Raw genomic sequence first — 15765 nt, 5'->3', positions numbered from 1 at the left:
CAGGGTGAGCATGGCCAAAGAAGGGCCTGATGACCAGGGAGGAGCCCCATGTACTGATTTGAGCAGAAAACACTGCAAAGGTCTGCAGCCTAGACTGCAGGGGAGCAGGAAGCCCAGGTCATACCTCGTGCTGCTTCTGGGAGATGTCGAGTGCGTTTACAGCAAACACGGCTTCCCGGGCACCCACATACAGGGAGTCTTCGTCCTCACTCAGCAGCAAGGCAGAGTAGTTGAAGATCCCCGGCTGGTGAAAGTGCACCAGCTGCACCTCTGGGGAGAGAAGGGTTGCGGCAGGGGAATCGCATTAAGTGTTTCTGAGCCTGGGCACACCCCGAGCATCTGCTCTCACTTCAGTACTGCCACACTGTCAGGACTGTGGCACGGACCGGCTGTCATGGGGGCCAGCTCTCCCGGTCCCCAGGGCCAGAGCTTAGGCACCTCTGGGTAGAGAGAAGTCCTGCTAAGGCAGCCACCAAGTGCATGGGACCCCTGTGAGGCCCCAGAGCCACTGTGCTTGACCAGCGCTGTGGTCAGACTTCTCTTTCTGCTCCCTCCAGCCTAGAGCTCCAAACCCTGCACTCAGCGTGGCCTCCAGGCAGTGTGACCTCCTGGCAGCATGACCTCCTGGCAGCGTGACCTCCTGGCAATGTGACCTGGGACCTCCCAGGAGACTGCAGGCCAGAGATTCAGGCTGCTGACCGTGGCAGCTCCCTGAGCCTTTTGCCGAACTCTTGTCTATGTGTGTTGAATCATCCACAGATTAGGTACATGAAGAATTTAACTATTTAAATTTTCTTATTCAGTTAAAAAAAAAAAAAGATTTACCTTTAATAAAACCAATTTCAATGAATATATCCCTTAACCCAAGCATGTTTCAGGGATAAGCAACACAAACTTACAGAACAGAGAAGGCGATGACACTTGCCCTCACTGTGTAGTTAACTGACCAACAGCTATTTAAGGACAGGAAGAGTGTATGGCTTAGCTACTAGGGGGGATATAAATATATTGGCATTGTTTCCTAAGGAGCTGTTTCTTCTTTTTAACCATCCCAGCATCAGTGTGAGTGTTTCGAACTTGGCTTTCTGTGTATTACCAAGCTCTGGCTTCACTCAGGGGTTAAGGAGTTCACACCTCCTGCTTTTCTAAGTACCAGCATCGGAGACAGAGGCACAAGGGACATAGGCCCTCTCAGCACACCTCCTGCCTGCAGCTCTGCTCAGACAGCCCACCCCTGCAGGCTCACCTTGCTCTCAGCCTCTGAGCCTAGAAAGCTGGGGTCCCGGTCCCAAGATACAGCTCCCAAGAGAAGAAATAAATACAAAAGGAACTAATAAACAGCAAATGGGAACCACCAGACTGAAGCTCAGCTGCACATAGTTAATGTCCTCAAAATAGAATATAGTGTGGTTGGTTTTTGACCAAGACAGTGAGCACCAAATGTCACCAAGCAGGGAGGTGGGCTTCCTTTAGGGGCCCCAAATTTAGAAACCAGATGAAGGGGCCCTACCAGCCCCGTGTTTCCTGTTACCGAAGCATCTCCTGCAACGTGGCGATGCAGGCTGCCCGCTCACACTAAGGTGCTAAGAACACAGGGCCAGCCAGCCAATGGTGCACACACATCTCAGCATCACAAGCAGATGCCCTCAGTGCCTGACTCCCTTCTGCCCTCACCTCTGTACTCCCAGGTGATCCTAGGTATAGGTGCAAATGCCACTGCTGCCCCAAACACCATGGCGAGGGCAGTGAGCAACCCCCCACTTGCAGTACACATCCTCATTAGCTGCGGTCACAGCAGGGGCTTCAGCAGCAAATGCTTGTGGGCAGACGGGGGCGGCCACGGCGAAGGTCCTGGTGGAAGGTTGGAATGGAGGCTGCTCAGAGCGCTGGAGCCATGACCGGCAGCACTGCTTGGAGCTGAGAGGCACCGTGACCCCTGAGGAACCACATTTCCCAGCACACTAGGTGGGGTCAGGTGGCTCTGGCCACTGCAAATGTCACAGGACTCTTGGTTCTATTCTTAAATGGTGTGTGCTTCTTTCCAATCTTCTGAAGAAACTCTGGAAGAAAGCCAAAAGGAGGAGGTTACCAGTCAGGATGTGTGGCAATAATGCCTACTTTCTGTTTGCTCAATATCCTCCAGAGCTCTGCTCTCCCCACAGCTCCAGCCATGGGCTCTGTCTGCTAAGGAGCTGAGGGGGCAGGGACACAGAAAACCATGAGGGGGACAGACACTGCACCCCAGATACTCTGTAGCAAAGCTGGAGTTACAACAGTCAGTGCTTCCCACCCCTGAGGCCACCAGAATGCAGGACAGACGGGGGGCCCAGGCCTGGGGACAAACGCTCACCTGGTTGCCCAGCTGGTAATGCAATAGAAAGAAACAGTCAGTTTCCCTCAGAGACTTCGGCTTCCCAAGCTGTACTTACTGCTCATCAAGAAAGATGGCCAGAATGAAAGGCCAGAGGACAGCACAGAGGCTGAAATGTGTGCGTGTGCGCATACACACGCGTGACCTTGCCATGCAGGAGTGGCTGACCTCCTGCAGGGGACAGGGCCTCCATCCCCAATGGGCCCATCCCTCCAGCCTCCCTGAAAAGTCTGCATGCCATGGAAACAGTGGTCGTGGGCTCTTATTTGTCACTGAGAAGCATCTCACTGAAAGCACAGGCCTGTGATTGAGAGAAACTGTTGGGCTGGGAGTCCACGGGCCTCCTGGAACCTGCATTACACCTGCTCCATGCCCACGTGCAAAGGTTCCGTGATGTGCGCTGCAGGCCAGCTGGCTCCAGATCAGTACATCGGGCAACACATCATGGGGCCTGCTTTGACCCAGGGCCCTGCCAGGATCCCAGTGAGACTCTGAGATGGTCTCTTACGACTTCTCAGGAAGGAGCTCAAACTAACTCACTGGTTGAGCTGAGGCAGGATCCTTGCCCAGCACATCTGGGGAGTACAATTAAGGTACAGCAGACCCATCCCACACTCCGCAGTCACGCTATCCCCCAGAACGAGGCAAACTTCTCGCTGAGTTTCCTCTTCTTTAAGATGGTGGAGCAGCCTATCTCCCCCAGTACCCCTGCCCTCACCCCCTGGAAGCCCTGGGAGTTGGCCATCACCACCTCCTTCTCAACCTCTCACCCTCACCAAGCCGATGCACCTCCAGGTCTGTCAGCCCAACTGACGCCTCGGGCTCCTCTCCTGAACCCTGCCCTCACTTCTTCAGCACTGCCAGACTCCTGACTTTACCATGCCTCAGCAATATCCAAGGGGCAGCAAGTCTCCTCATTCCCTCCCCACTGAGGCCCCCCACAACTGCCCATACACTAGCACTTGTCCAACTGCCAGCCCCACCTTGCTCCCCTATACATCAGGCCAAACCAAACCTTCCAAAAGCGTTTTGGGAGAAGTTTTGGCTTCCTGTTCACCTAGTCAAATCGCTGTTTCCAGCAAGCCCTCCATTAAGCCGTTTCTTCATCCCACCTGAGGAATTTACCTCTTGAGTCTCCTCTTGTGCCCCCAGTGTCTTTGTCTGGCCCTCAAAGCCCAGCAGACAGCATGCTGGTCCTCAGAAGTCCTCTGAGCTTAATAGGGTCCTTTTCTTGTTCTTTCTTTAATTTTTGCATGTGTGCACGGGGCACGACCACCAGACAGCTCCACTTCATAAAGAAGAACCAATGGGGACTTTCACCAAAGGGGAGACACCGGCACCACTGAGCCTCATCTGCTCCTGTCTTCATCATGGGCACTCCCTTTGCACTTCCTCTTTTGGTCCTGGAGGCCCACCCAGCAGGTTCTCACCCACCTGGTGTCTGTTCCCCATCCTGACCTACTATTAGCCCTCGAAGCCAGGGAGTACCCAGTTCCTCCTCTTCTCCAGGGACTGGCACATACTGGGTGGAGGCAGCACCCCTTTCCCACAAAGGGCCAGACAGGCATTACTGTCAGCTTCTCAAGTTCTGCAGTGTCATCCCTGCTGCTCAAGTGCACACAATAATGTGTGGCTGTGCACCAATACAACTATTTACAGAAATGGATGCCGGTCTGCATGCCAAGCCCTGCTGTGGGGATCCAGAGGGATGGCTGGCCAGACAGCCTGCTGCAAGGGTGTAGCCCAAACTCTATGTGCAACACAGATGCAGCAGGAAGAAGAGATGCTGCCTTGTGGAGAGTCTATGAGTGCTCAATCTCTATGGAGGAAATCTCAGTAGTGCTCACAATGTGGAAGAAGCATGTTGCCTTCCACCCCTGGCCTTGGGGACACTGCTCTCTTGCCCTCTGTAGGTTCTGTTACAGAAACAGGGGAGTCCAAAAACAAACCCCAGAGTTTGCGGCTGGGAGATAGGGAGCAGGGAGCAGCTTTCAGGATGCCCTTGCATGCCTGGAGCTAGTGGCTGGATACATTGTTGCAAAGATCCGCTTTACTTTCAAGACTCAGGAAGATGGGAGGGATCTTGGACTGTGGGCTGGTACGGAAGAAGCAGACAGAGCCTACGTAGGGTTCTGTGAATGGTCAGAACTGTTTGCAACACCCACTGCGTGAGAGGACGCAGGGGGAGAGAGGCGGCAGGGAGGAAGAGGAGTTGCGGACATTTTGGGCTGGCTCTGGCTCTAGGAGGCTCTCCCTCTCAGGCTCTCTCTGGTCCTCATGCCCTCACTCTCTGGCTCTTGTGGGCTCCCTCCATGTGGCTTGGAGAAGGGGTCTCCAGGCGGCTTTAAGAAGGGGCTCTTGCCAGGCTGCTTTGAGAAGGAGAGGAGATCCACGTGGTTTGCAGGAAGAAGGCAGTTTACAAGGAGGCTGAGAATCCAGGCGGTCCTGCATTGAGAGCTGGAGGGCACCACAGCACAGAAAGGACCTCCCCAATCAGAACTGAGTGATTGGCAGCTACTGGTAAAGCTGAACTGTGCCTAGGAAGTAGGGAAACGGTGTTTCTGACTTTCCTAAGACTGGCCAGGTCTGGGATGGGGAGGCAGGACTATGTGCAAATAAACAATTCTTTTTCTTCTCACCAAACTCTGGTATTCAGAGCTATAATTCTGGTGGCGGGCAATCGGGCCCCTAACTGAACAGCCCGTGGGTTCTGTTTCAATCGGAGCAGCCCAGGGGTTCTGTTACAGTTCCAGAGGCCCAGGCCAGGTGAAGCCTCTCACTCTGTGCTGTGCTACCAATGTGACCCACTCATTAAGCAATCCCGAGTGCCCAGTGGCCACTGAGTACACTGCGGAAACTCCACACTGTAGCACACTGAGGTCTCAGCAAATAGCTAGCTGTCTATATACATTGCTTCATATCATTTTTAAACCGCTAAGCAAAGCACACTCCACACCTACAAGGACCGCTGCCACTGTGCACTCTGCCAGTAGCCTGGCTCTGCGATCACGGAGGGGATCCTGCATTAGGAATCACAGCCTAAATATTCAAATGGAAACAATGGGACAAAGTGCCCACACTGCTAGCTTCCCTGGGCATTTCTGAGAAGTGGAGGTACCTTGCAGGGAGCTGAGCATGAGGAGCAGCATTTCACCTTCCATGTGAAGTGCTTCCTTTCACACTGAGACAGGGGGCCCATCAGAAAGACAGGGTCACACATGTCACTCCCATTACCTACCTATAATTGTGCTGGTTCATGAGAAGTGCACAATCCCACTTTAAACGCCAGGAGAACAGAACCCAGGGAGGCTCTGAGCCCATCACTCTGTGCTGGTCACATGACAGCTTGCCACCAGAATGGCCCTGAATCGGCCAGGGGGCCATGGCAAAGAACGCACATGTACCCAGAAAACAGCAACCAGTAAAAGTAAGGGCTGGCTCACAAAACTATGTACACATGTGTCTGCATACACACACATATGCACACAAGTCCGTGTCACTTGTGGGCACCTGAGTTTCTGTGTGTGCATCTGTATAGGCATGACATGTGCATGCACGAGCATGTGCCCGCACACATGTAACCATGTATGTGCACGCCTTGGTGGGCGTGCACATTACGTGTCATATGCACAGATGTCCACACATGTTGTGCAGCATGCACTCTGTCCTGTTGAGTGCAAAAATTCTGATCTGGTGTTTATTCCTAGATGTGAATGGTGACTGCCAGTTGGGGTCCAATGAGGCAGAAACTGAGGACCGCGGGTGTTGTCTGGGGTCTGTCACACCCACATCACACCTTGGCTCCCTTTCTTCCTGGGACCAGCTATCTGGGTAGTAGGGGCGGGGTCACAGAGGGGACACCACTCACTGCCACACACAAAGTGTCAGTGCTCCTGCCAGTAACAGGATGCAAGCCAGTATTAAAAGTGCCCTCACCAGAATCTCTAGGGAACCCACGCAAGGGGACCTCAGGTGATAGCTGTGGATGACTGCTGCGGAAGCCTGTTCTGGCTTCCTGACTAAGGGGTTTATACAAAAACAGACAGTAGAAGCCCTCCTCACCCTCCAGGGCACGTGGCCAGGAAGACGTGCACCTGCCCACACCTTCTCCTCCCAGCCCAGAGCAGGGTGTGAGATAACCATCTAAGACCACATCCTACCAATGTCACCCCAGACTGTCTCCGATGCCATGTCCCCTTGCACACCCCCAGGCTGTCTCCTGACCCATGCCCCCACCTATACTCCTGGCCTCCCCTCCCCCACCTCATGTCTCCCTCCCCACCTCTGGTCCCCTTACCCAACTCTAGCTATGGATGGTGCTGATGTCACTACTTCTAAGAAATGGCCTGTTCCCCCAGGAATCAGGATGGTCATATGCCCACAACAAAGAGTTTATTGTTTCAACTGCAGTTTCCCAGGGAAGATCCCTGGCAGCAGCACTGTAGCTACACTGAGACATGCTCAGCCCTGGAGGTAGGCTGCACTCAATCTGCAGAACATCATCCAGGACACTATCCCAGGGCACCCGCTTCCCTCTCCAGCCACCTTGCATGCAGAAACAAGCCAGTCAGGATGCCCGACATGCCTCAACCTTGTTCCCTCACCCAAATCTAGCAGATGTGTGCCATGAATGCTGATGGGAGCTGGGAAGGGGACAGAGGGCAATGGGGTGAGGGACACACATACACATATCAACCAAGTGACCATGAATCAACCAGCAGTGATGATAGGCACATGCTGAGAGGGACATAGGCAGGGTGGGTACCCAGGGCAGTGGGGACCCCTGCCTGGCCCAGTAAACTGATGGGCTCAGCAAGCAAAATCCAAAGACAAATGATCTAGGGGAAAAAAATTCTTGTAACATAAATTCCGCACCTTGGAATTCCTAGTTAATGTAGTGACCTAACACACCAGGCCATTAACAAAATGTGCGTGTCTATGACCAGCCAATAAACAGGCAGTGCCAAGTGTCCAGAAGTAAAGCTGTGTCATGACTGCTGCCCACCGAACTGTCACAAGCTGTGCCCCGCACATACGGCCACCACCCAGGACCCTGTTGGCAGCAGAGATGGTCCTGCTGGCCCACTCGCGACAGGGGACTGACGGAAGAGGGCAAGAAGAGAAGGGGGCTTTCCTTTTGTTCTTACAAATTAAACTGGCATTTCTCTTTCCTCCAGACCTGGAAATACATGGCTGACCACGTACGAACTGAAAAAAATTAAAATAAGTCACAGAACAACCCAATTCCAGGGCACAATGACACTGAGAGCCCTCTTTTCACATCAGACCTCACAGACAACACGCATACACTTCCAAAGAAAAGATGGGCCATTTCTAGGCTTAGAGCACGGGCTGCCAGCTGGAGAGCCGGGGAAGCAGAACGGGCCAGGACAGGCAAGAGGGGAGGAAGGCACGTCAGGTGGCGAACGGAGGTCCATGGACACAGTTCCTCAAGCCAACCCAAGGGACGGTGGCCAAGTCCAGGTGTGTGCCTCCCAGTGTGCAGGGACCAACAACCAACTTTCTGCTGAATCTCACTGAGGCTTCCACAAGGTGTCAACTTTGATAAACTGGGATACACATTGAGGAAAAGAAGTAATTTTACCTGATATCTGGTACCTCTCAAAAATTCTCAAATGTTTCCAGGAAGAAGTCTTCAGAAATCTTTGCTCTGGAAATAATGGGAAACAAGAACATATAAACACTTAAGTTGTCCAGCCACATAAACTCAGTATCAATTCTGGAACATATTAAAAAGAAATTTATAATTTTTGTTTAAGTTCTAGACCCTCTGACCCAGGATCAGCACAGCATCTATACACTTGCGCCGACAGGGAGTGAGTGTGCACTTGCTCACCCATAAACAAAGGGCATGCTACTCAGATGGTCACCCAGGTCCGGAGCTGGTCCCCAACCCCTATGGCCGCCACTTCTCCACAAAATGAGTCACAGTCACACTCATTAGTCAAAAAAGTATCCCCGAATTGTCTAACTTCAGATATATCTTTATATCTATATACAGAATCCATCCTCCTTGAAACTCAAAGGTGTCAGGCAATGAAAAAGAAAGCAAAATACAAATATATTTCCAAGAAAACGACTTCCTGAAGAACCTGTTAGATTCCTGATTTTGTTTTTGACTGCTGTTTTTAAGTCAAACAGAAGGATTTCCACATGGGTGTAGCAAGTTTATGTGGTGTGTTTGTTATCCCTTCACAGTGCAGGACAGAGTCCTCAGCACAGAGACCTGAGACCAGTAAAATCACCAACCACTCAACAAAGAGAATCAGAATGGTGAAACCAGAGGCCACTGTGCAGGATTAACCCTTTGAGTGCCAACGTACTATCTGAATTCTCATCTTAAACATGTGGTTTCCTAATTAAGATATTTTTAATCTGGTATTAAAAGTAAGATATATTAAGTGTAAAAAATCCAGAAAATATAGAGAACACATTTCTGACAATTACAGAAAAGGGGGATAATAACTTTATTATTAATAATTATATAACTATAATTCCCATTTTGAAGTTCACTACATGGTTTTCATCAAGATGGAAATTTTTAAGAACAAAAGACAGACTTACATCATTTCCAGTTATTCTCCCATTTTGTTGGAACTCTTCCTTCTAAAATAACTGAAATAGAGGAGAGTGGTTCACTCTTGACCATTTCTAGAGGGTGGGGCTAACATGTGTGGGGGCACAGGCCTGGGTGGGCAGGCTGCAGTGACCCCATAGTGCTCTGGTGTTGGGGACGGTGGGAGGCTGACTCACAGCCACAAGGCAGCAGAAACAGAAACCTGGCAGTCCAAAAAAGAAGCAAGCACCTGTTGCCCATGGGCTGGCTGGAGGCTGGGCAGGACCCCTATGTGAACTGTGCCAAGTTCCCACAATTGTTTGCATGTGGCATCATCCCATGTGTGTCCCAGGCTCTGCAGCATGATTTCATGGTTGTGCGATGTTCTGACTGATTTTGATAATGTTGGAACTCAGACCATTGCCAATTTCCAACTTAAAATGCATTTTAGAATACTGACTTTAACCACCAGCAAAACTTGATCAAGAGGCTTTTCTCTCTAGAATGTAGAGCCTATCTGCAGAGGTCTGGGCATTACAGATATCGTGAGATGGTTATAAGGCTCTGTCCTTGGGGAGCAGGAAACAGGCTCAAGACTCTGACTCATCACATTGACAGGTTTGCTTCCTTCTACTGGGATTTATTCTACACAATTTCCATGACTTACAGGGGGGACTGAAAAGAAACCCATTAGGAAACTAGAAAAGAGATTCCTTATGCACGCCAAAAGTTATCTCATAAAATGAAAGATAAAGTCTTGGAACTACTAATAAAATATGGGCCAAAGAGCAAAGCTAACTAAGGCCATATTGAAGCTAATATTCCTTAGGGTTTAAGTAACTAATATTTAAAGTCTGTTCAAGGTCACAGGTGGTGTCATAGGCATCTTCGACAGATCAGGGACTTGTTTTATTCTTTCACTTCCCCTGAATTTTCTTTTCTCCTTAGAAATTCATTAGGTTAGAAAAAGACTTCTGCTCCCAACTTGACCACTTCACAATGCTGGTAATCCAGTCAAAGCGAGAGTTGCACACATCATAATTGCTCCTTCAGGCAGAAACAACTTTTAAATGAGCCAAGTCCTCAAGTGATGGGGATAGGCCTGCCCAGCTGCATGGCGCCACTGCTTTCAGAGGGCAACTGAGGGGCTGAACGGGCGGGCCACCACAGCAGCATGGAGTCCACAGACTCTGGGAGACCCTGTGCATCTCTCCTCACTGACAGATTCTAGGAGTCACTCTTTTTGGAGAGATGCATCTTCTGAGATCAAACACCACAAGCATTTAAAGAACCCAATTCCCCTGAAATCTGCTCCTTGATCGAAAAGCAGGAATACAGGAGAAGAAAGCAAACCTGATCCCCGAAACAAAAGGGGACCCTACAGGGCTGACAGGGTGCTGGGGCCTGTTCTATGAAGGGGACCCCCCAAAACCCCAAAATTATCTCTGGAGAGTGGGCCCCTTGCAGTACAGGCTTCCACTGCTAGGTGCTTGTTCTAGGAACCCATCTGTACCAGTATTCCAGCTGGCGTTGTTATGAGAGGCTGCTTTTGGCTTCAGTGAAAAATTTTTGAAGACTCTTTTCAATGTGTTTGACCATTTCATGATGGGTGATTTACGTGCACACCTGCCCACACTGCGCTGAGTGTTCAGCAGTTTTTGACCAAAAATGGCATAACGCCCATACCCCACCCTCCCTATTCACCTGATTTTGCCCTGAGCAACTTTTTTTGTGTGTCCCCAGATGAAAAAAGTCCTCAAAGGGAAACATTTTGCCAATGTGGAAGAGGTGAAATAGAGAATGGCAGAAGCACTTAAAAGGCATCAAAACCAGCAAGGTCAAAAACTGTTGTGACTGGTGGAAAAAACATCTTGATAGTTGTATTGCATCAGATGGAGAGTACTTTGAAGGTGAATGAAGTTCAAACATATGAGATAAATACACAATCTTTTACAAATAAATTCTTTTTTTCTTGGGATTCCCCTCATATGTTGTTCATCCTACCTTCTTCCAAGTTTTTCCAGTTAATTAAGCTATTTTTTTTCAATTTATTTTATTGAATTTTTAACAGGGTTACTTTTATTTTATTTTATTTTATTTATCTGTTTTTAGAGAGAGGGGAAAGGAGAAAGAGAGGGAGAGAAACATCAATGTGCGGTTGCCTCTCACTCGTGCCCCCAACTGGGGACCTGGCGTGCAACCTAGTCCTGTGTCCTGACTGGGAATTGAACAAGTGACACTTGGTTTGCAGGCTGACGCTCAACCCACTGAGCCACAGCAGCCAGGGCCAGTTGAATTATTTTTAAAAAGGCATAGACATACATTGCCTGCTATAAAACATAATTAAGTCATGTAGCAAAAACAATTTTTATACTTGTTTCAAGTCATTTTGATGCTTTAATTCAGTTTGTATTTATTCTCCTCCTAACAGGGGAGGCAGGAAAGTGTCCTGACCAGCTGTGGGCTCTGAGGCCAACCTGCCCAGGTTCATTCAGGTCTGGTGCTACCCCTTCCCAGCTATGTGACCTAGAACAGGTCACTGCCCCTTTACTTCTCCTCTCTCAGCTACTCAACCTTTCCTGCTACTCCCTTAGCCCCTCCACCTCTCTGCCCCTCCATTCCCTCAGCTACTCAACCTTTCCTGCTACTCCCTCAGCCTCTCCACCTCTCTCAGCTACTCTACATCTCCAGCCACTCCCTCAGCCCCTCCACCTTTCTCAGTCTCTCTACCTCTCCCAGCTATTTCCCTGGGAGAGGCTACAATGCAGCCCACAACTGGGGACAAAGCTGTGTGGATGAGGCCTTATAAAACGCACACACACACACGCACTATAGGAGTGGACTTAAATAAAATGGTAACACAGCCACACAAAATGGCCCTATACTCTCATGATAAAGATGGGAAACTCCCCAGTGCAGAAAAAGGTCTAGGCAGAATCTTATGGCCACACAGGCCACATCCTAACAGAAACAAGTACAGGAGGGGAGGAAGTGGGTTTTCTTAGGCACTCCTGGTGAGACAGGCGTTAGGAACTGCTGTCTAGTAGAAAGAGACTCACAGAATACAGGAACCAGTCTAGAGCTGTGGCCACAGCTGCAATGCTTCCTCCAGGGTCTTGTAATCACCTGCAGGTCATCCGTGCTCTGGAATGGTCTGTGGCACTGTGGATGTGGCATGTCACAGTGAGCAGGGCTAGAAATCACTCTCCACAAAGTTCTTTCTCCAGTTGTGCTTCCAGCTGATGCTGCTGGTGCCCTAACAGCAGCCCCACCCTTCCTTCTGCAAGAACTCAAGGCAGAAATGAGGGGTTCCTGCTCCCACAGGAGGCACTTCAGAAACGGTGGCTACTTCTTCTCTTTGCCATTTGCCAGGTGGCTAAGGCATCACAGAGTCTGCCCAGAACGATCTGGAATCTGGGCCTGGCTCAGGACTGGACTCTGGGCTGCCTGTGGCAGCATCCTGCATCCCCAGGGGCTCACAGCCCTCCAAGTACCCACAGCTGGAGGCTGGGGGAGAGCAGCTGCGGTGTCATCAGGGGACCAGACTCTTCCTGCCCTGTGCTTGGCCCCAAGACCCAGCCCAGCTGCAGAGGGATGAGGCGGTCTCCTCTCCACTTCAGCAGGAGGGACGGGCCTTGACAAGCCCAGGCCTGAGACAAGATGTTTTTTAAGTCTTAAAACCACAAAATACCATTCTCTTTGCCTTCATCTCTAGTAATTTCCTATAACTACACAGCAGAGTTAGTCAGGGTAGCTCAAGCACAGGTTGTCATCCAACTCCGGTTGGCACAGCCTGGGCCAACACAAAGCCTCTCCTTTTACCCTGGCCTCCCCTGGGTCGTGGCCATTAGACAATCCACACATTCTGGCAAATGTGTCATGAAGGCCGCAGGTCACCTCCCTCCTGGCAAGACCGAAAGAACGGACACCAGTCCGTCACCTCAGGACACCAACTGCCACCTCAGTATGATATCAGACTTCTGACTATTTACTGTTTTGTGCACATACTGTCCACACAAGTCTTCTATTCTGATTCAGCAGCATCCGCAGCCTCCACAGTGACCTCCAGGAATAGCAGCTCAGCCCCCTGGTATCAGCTGAGCACCTTGCAGCCAAGACTGTGCTGCCTCTGAATCATGGTCAAACCACACCACCCACATCCATCAACAGAGGACTGAGTGGTCATTGTGGGCAAGTGGACTGGCTTCCCAGCAGCACTCAGAATGGGTCAGAGAGACAACTCCACATGGAGCAAAGAGGAGAAAGAAGCAAACACTGCCAGGCCCCATCTGAGTCCTGGAAAAGTCCCAGATTTTCCTGACCTGGGAAGCACCAGGGTTGTCTCTGCTGCTAAGATGCATCCTGTCCAACTGTCTACATGCATGTTAATGGCCATAACTTCACCCATTCCTACTCTTCACATTACCAGCAGAAGTGCATCCCCACAGAAGCACCACCACCGAGGCCCCCTGAGGGGATGCTACCTGAGTTAGTCACTCTGCCAATCAATCTGCCCTCGAGGCTCCATCCCCTTCCAGATGTTTCCAGGTCAAGCTGCTGTGGTTCCTTCCTGGGGTCTGAGACTGACAGGAGAGTGGACGACCTAAAATGATGTCAACCTGGCTCCAAGGGGCCTCAGCGTGTCTGACCCCAAGGTGGTGCAAAAGCTGTAGGGAAGGTCAGTTTCAGGAGGGTGTGTCATTGGAAAACAAATGCCTGTATCCCTCAACAAGGCAGGAAGTGCCTGGGAGTAGCTTCTGCTTTAGCCCCGAGCATAAAGGGAAGTCGAGTCATAGCTATTCGAAGTCACCGAACACCCAGATTCCAGGGACTGGCTCTGGAGCCACCACATGGGGATAGTCTACCCACATTCCACAAGCCTCTGCTAGCTAGACCCCCATCCTATTAACCTGAAACCTGCTCCCAGAGCCGGGCATAATATTCCCAGGGCCCTTCGGAGGCCTGTCCTTCTATCCTATGGCAGGGGGAGGAGGGGCGGGGGGCGGGGATGTCCCTGTCTGGAGTCCTTTGTCACTTTCCAGATGATTCAGAAGGTGTGAGACATGGAAAAGCAGCAGCTTGGGCATCACCATCACCAGGTTATCTTCCAGGTAAGAGAACTCCCGCTGAGGGGCTCTGGCTGGTCATCCCCAAGGAGGTACCCCCCCCTTCTGGGGATCACTGCTCAGGGGCAGGTTAGGAATGGAGGCAGAGTGGTCTCCTCAGTTCCAGCCAGGAACATCAATCCTCACTATTCACAGGAACCCAAATCAATTGGAAAACCTAAAAGAGGTTCTAGGATGTTTTTATAGCATGATAAGTTAGGCTACCCTCTCCACACCCACCTGTCCCAGCAGAGGACTCATCACGGCCCAGAACAACTCAGCTCCCGTGTGCAACAGCACAGAGTCAAGATGCCTTACTCTGCATGAGGCAGGGTTATGCCAGGTGCTGGCCAGGGACGGGCCTCAGGCACACTCACCACATTGGGCACACTGGGCACCTGCTTCCAGTGGTTGGGGACATGAGGAAAGGATTCAGAGACAGAACAGCGGAGACCCCATAAGTGGGTCCTGGGACAGCACCAGCCAGAGGAAAGGGCTCCATTTTTCCACATTTGGGGACCCTTTTTAGTTGGACACATGCTTTTTGTAAAGGAAATGTAGGTTGTTTCAAACACCACTTAGTAAGTGCCAATATTAATAATGTTACTAAAATCAACCACAGGGTGTCTTGAGCCATGAAGAATCTTTAACTCGCTAGTCCAGTAGCTGTCAAACCCTGCAAAGAGTTGCAGCCATAACAAACCACCCCTGTCAAGTTTCACACTGTGCTTTTTCTACAAGGACTTTCTCCAAAGAAACTGATCAGAGAGGGGAGGAGCTTTTCCTGGGCACTTGATGAATCCACCGGTCTTTGCACATCCAACAGCTCTGGTCTCACTCTCTGACTCTCACATCCTGTCCTAAACAATGTCACCCTGCAGGATGGTACCTACTCACCCACAGGCACCTGAGCACAGGTGTTGCTGGTATGAACACTGACTCATGCAGCAACGTAACACCCTTATTTGAAGCAGAAGGACTAAGAAGACCACGGAGGGCTGGAGGGTAGGGTTGTCGATTGCACAGAGACAACCTATGAAAGCCAAGGCCAGGAGAGGCGTTCCCTGTCAAAGCAGCAGATACACCTGGGGAACTGCACTGCCCTCCCTAATGCTTGTCCATGGCCTTGGTCTCTCATCCCCATCCCCCTCATCACCTCCAGCACCTGGGGAGTGAGGCCCATGGTAGGGACAGCGAGAGCAGCGTCCATGGCTGCCAGTCACCCGACTACATTCGATCAGGAACCATTTCATTGATTTAACTCTGAAACATTTAGTTAACAAGACGCTGTCTCTTGGAGAATAAACCTCACAGCCCTCCCCAGTCTTAGATGTAGTGCCACTGGATTACCAAGTGTTTAAGTGCCTGGGGTATGAGCCTCTGAAGAGATGAAGTCATTATTGTTCATAGAGCGAGAGGGACTGGTGCACAGCCAACCCCAACAGCCAGGTGCAGGCACAGCTTCTGCTGTGCCTCGGTTTCTCTATCCCTCCATGGGACAACTGAGGCCCATGCTGTGCCCACCCATGCAAGGCAGACCTGGCCCCAAAGTTCAGCCCTGAAGGACGGCCACACAGGACCGAGGAGCAAACTGCCCTCGGGCTCTGTGCAAACCAAACAGAATCAGTAGTGCCAGCAAAGTGTGTCAGTGCACAGCGGGTGGCTCCTCATGCTGCTCTGAGAGGGTGCTTCTTGTGCCCGAGGAGCCAGCA

General features: G+C 50.8%; 1 protein-coding gene across 1 annotated transcript in view; it reads right to left on the bottom strand.

Moving 5' to 3' along the window:
* LOC150012732 (semaphorin-4D-like) overlaps positions 1-15765 on the bottom strand; it is a 94989-nt gene that overhangs the window by 27500 nt on the left and 51724 nt on the right. The window contains exons 3-5 of the mRNA XM_090273978.1: positions 7977-8042; positions 1675-2060; positions 125-270 (exon numbers count right to left, since the gene is read on the bottom strand). Of these exons, the coding sequence (XP_090130104.1) occupies positions 125-270; positions 1675-1780 (252 nt within the window). The 5' untranslated portion in view covers positions 1781-2060; positions 7977-8042. The remainder of the gene's footprint in view (positions 1-124; positions 271-1674; positions 2061-7976; positions 8043-15765) is intronic.

This window comes from Furipterus horrens, unplaced genomic scaffold (assembly GCF_987537825.1).
Source record: "Furipterus horrens unplaced genomic scaffold, mFurHor1.1.pri manual_scaffold_4, whole genome shotgun sequence".
Lineage (NCBI taxonomy): Eukaryota > Metazoa > Chordata > Mammalia > Chiroptera > Furipteridae > Furipterus > Furipterus horrens.
This window is presented reverse-complemented; position numbering and strand designations above follow the sequence as displayed.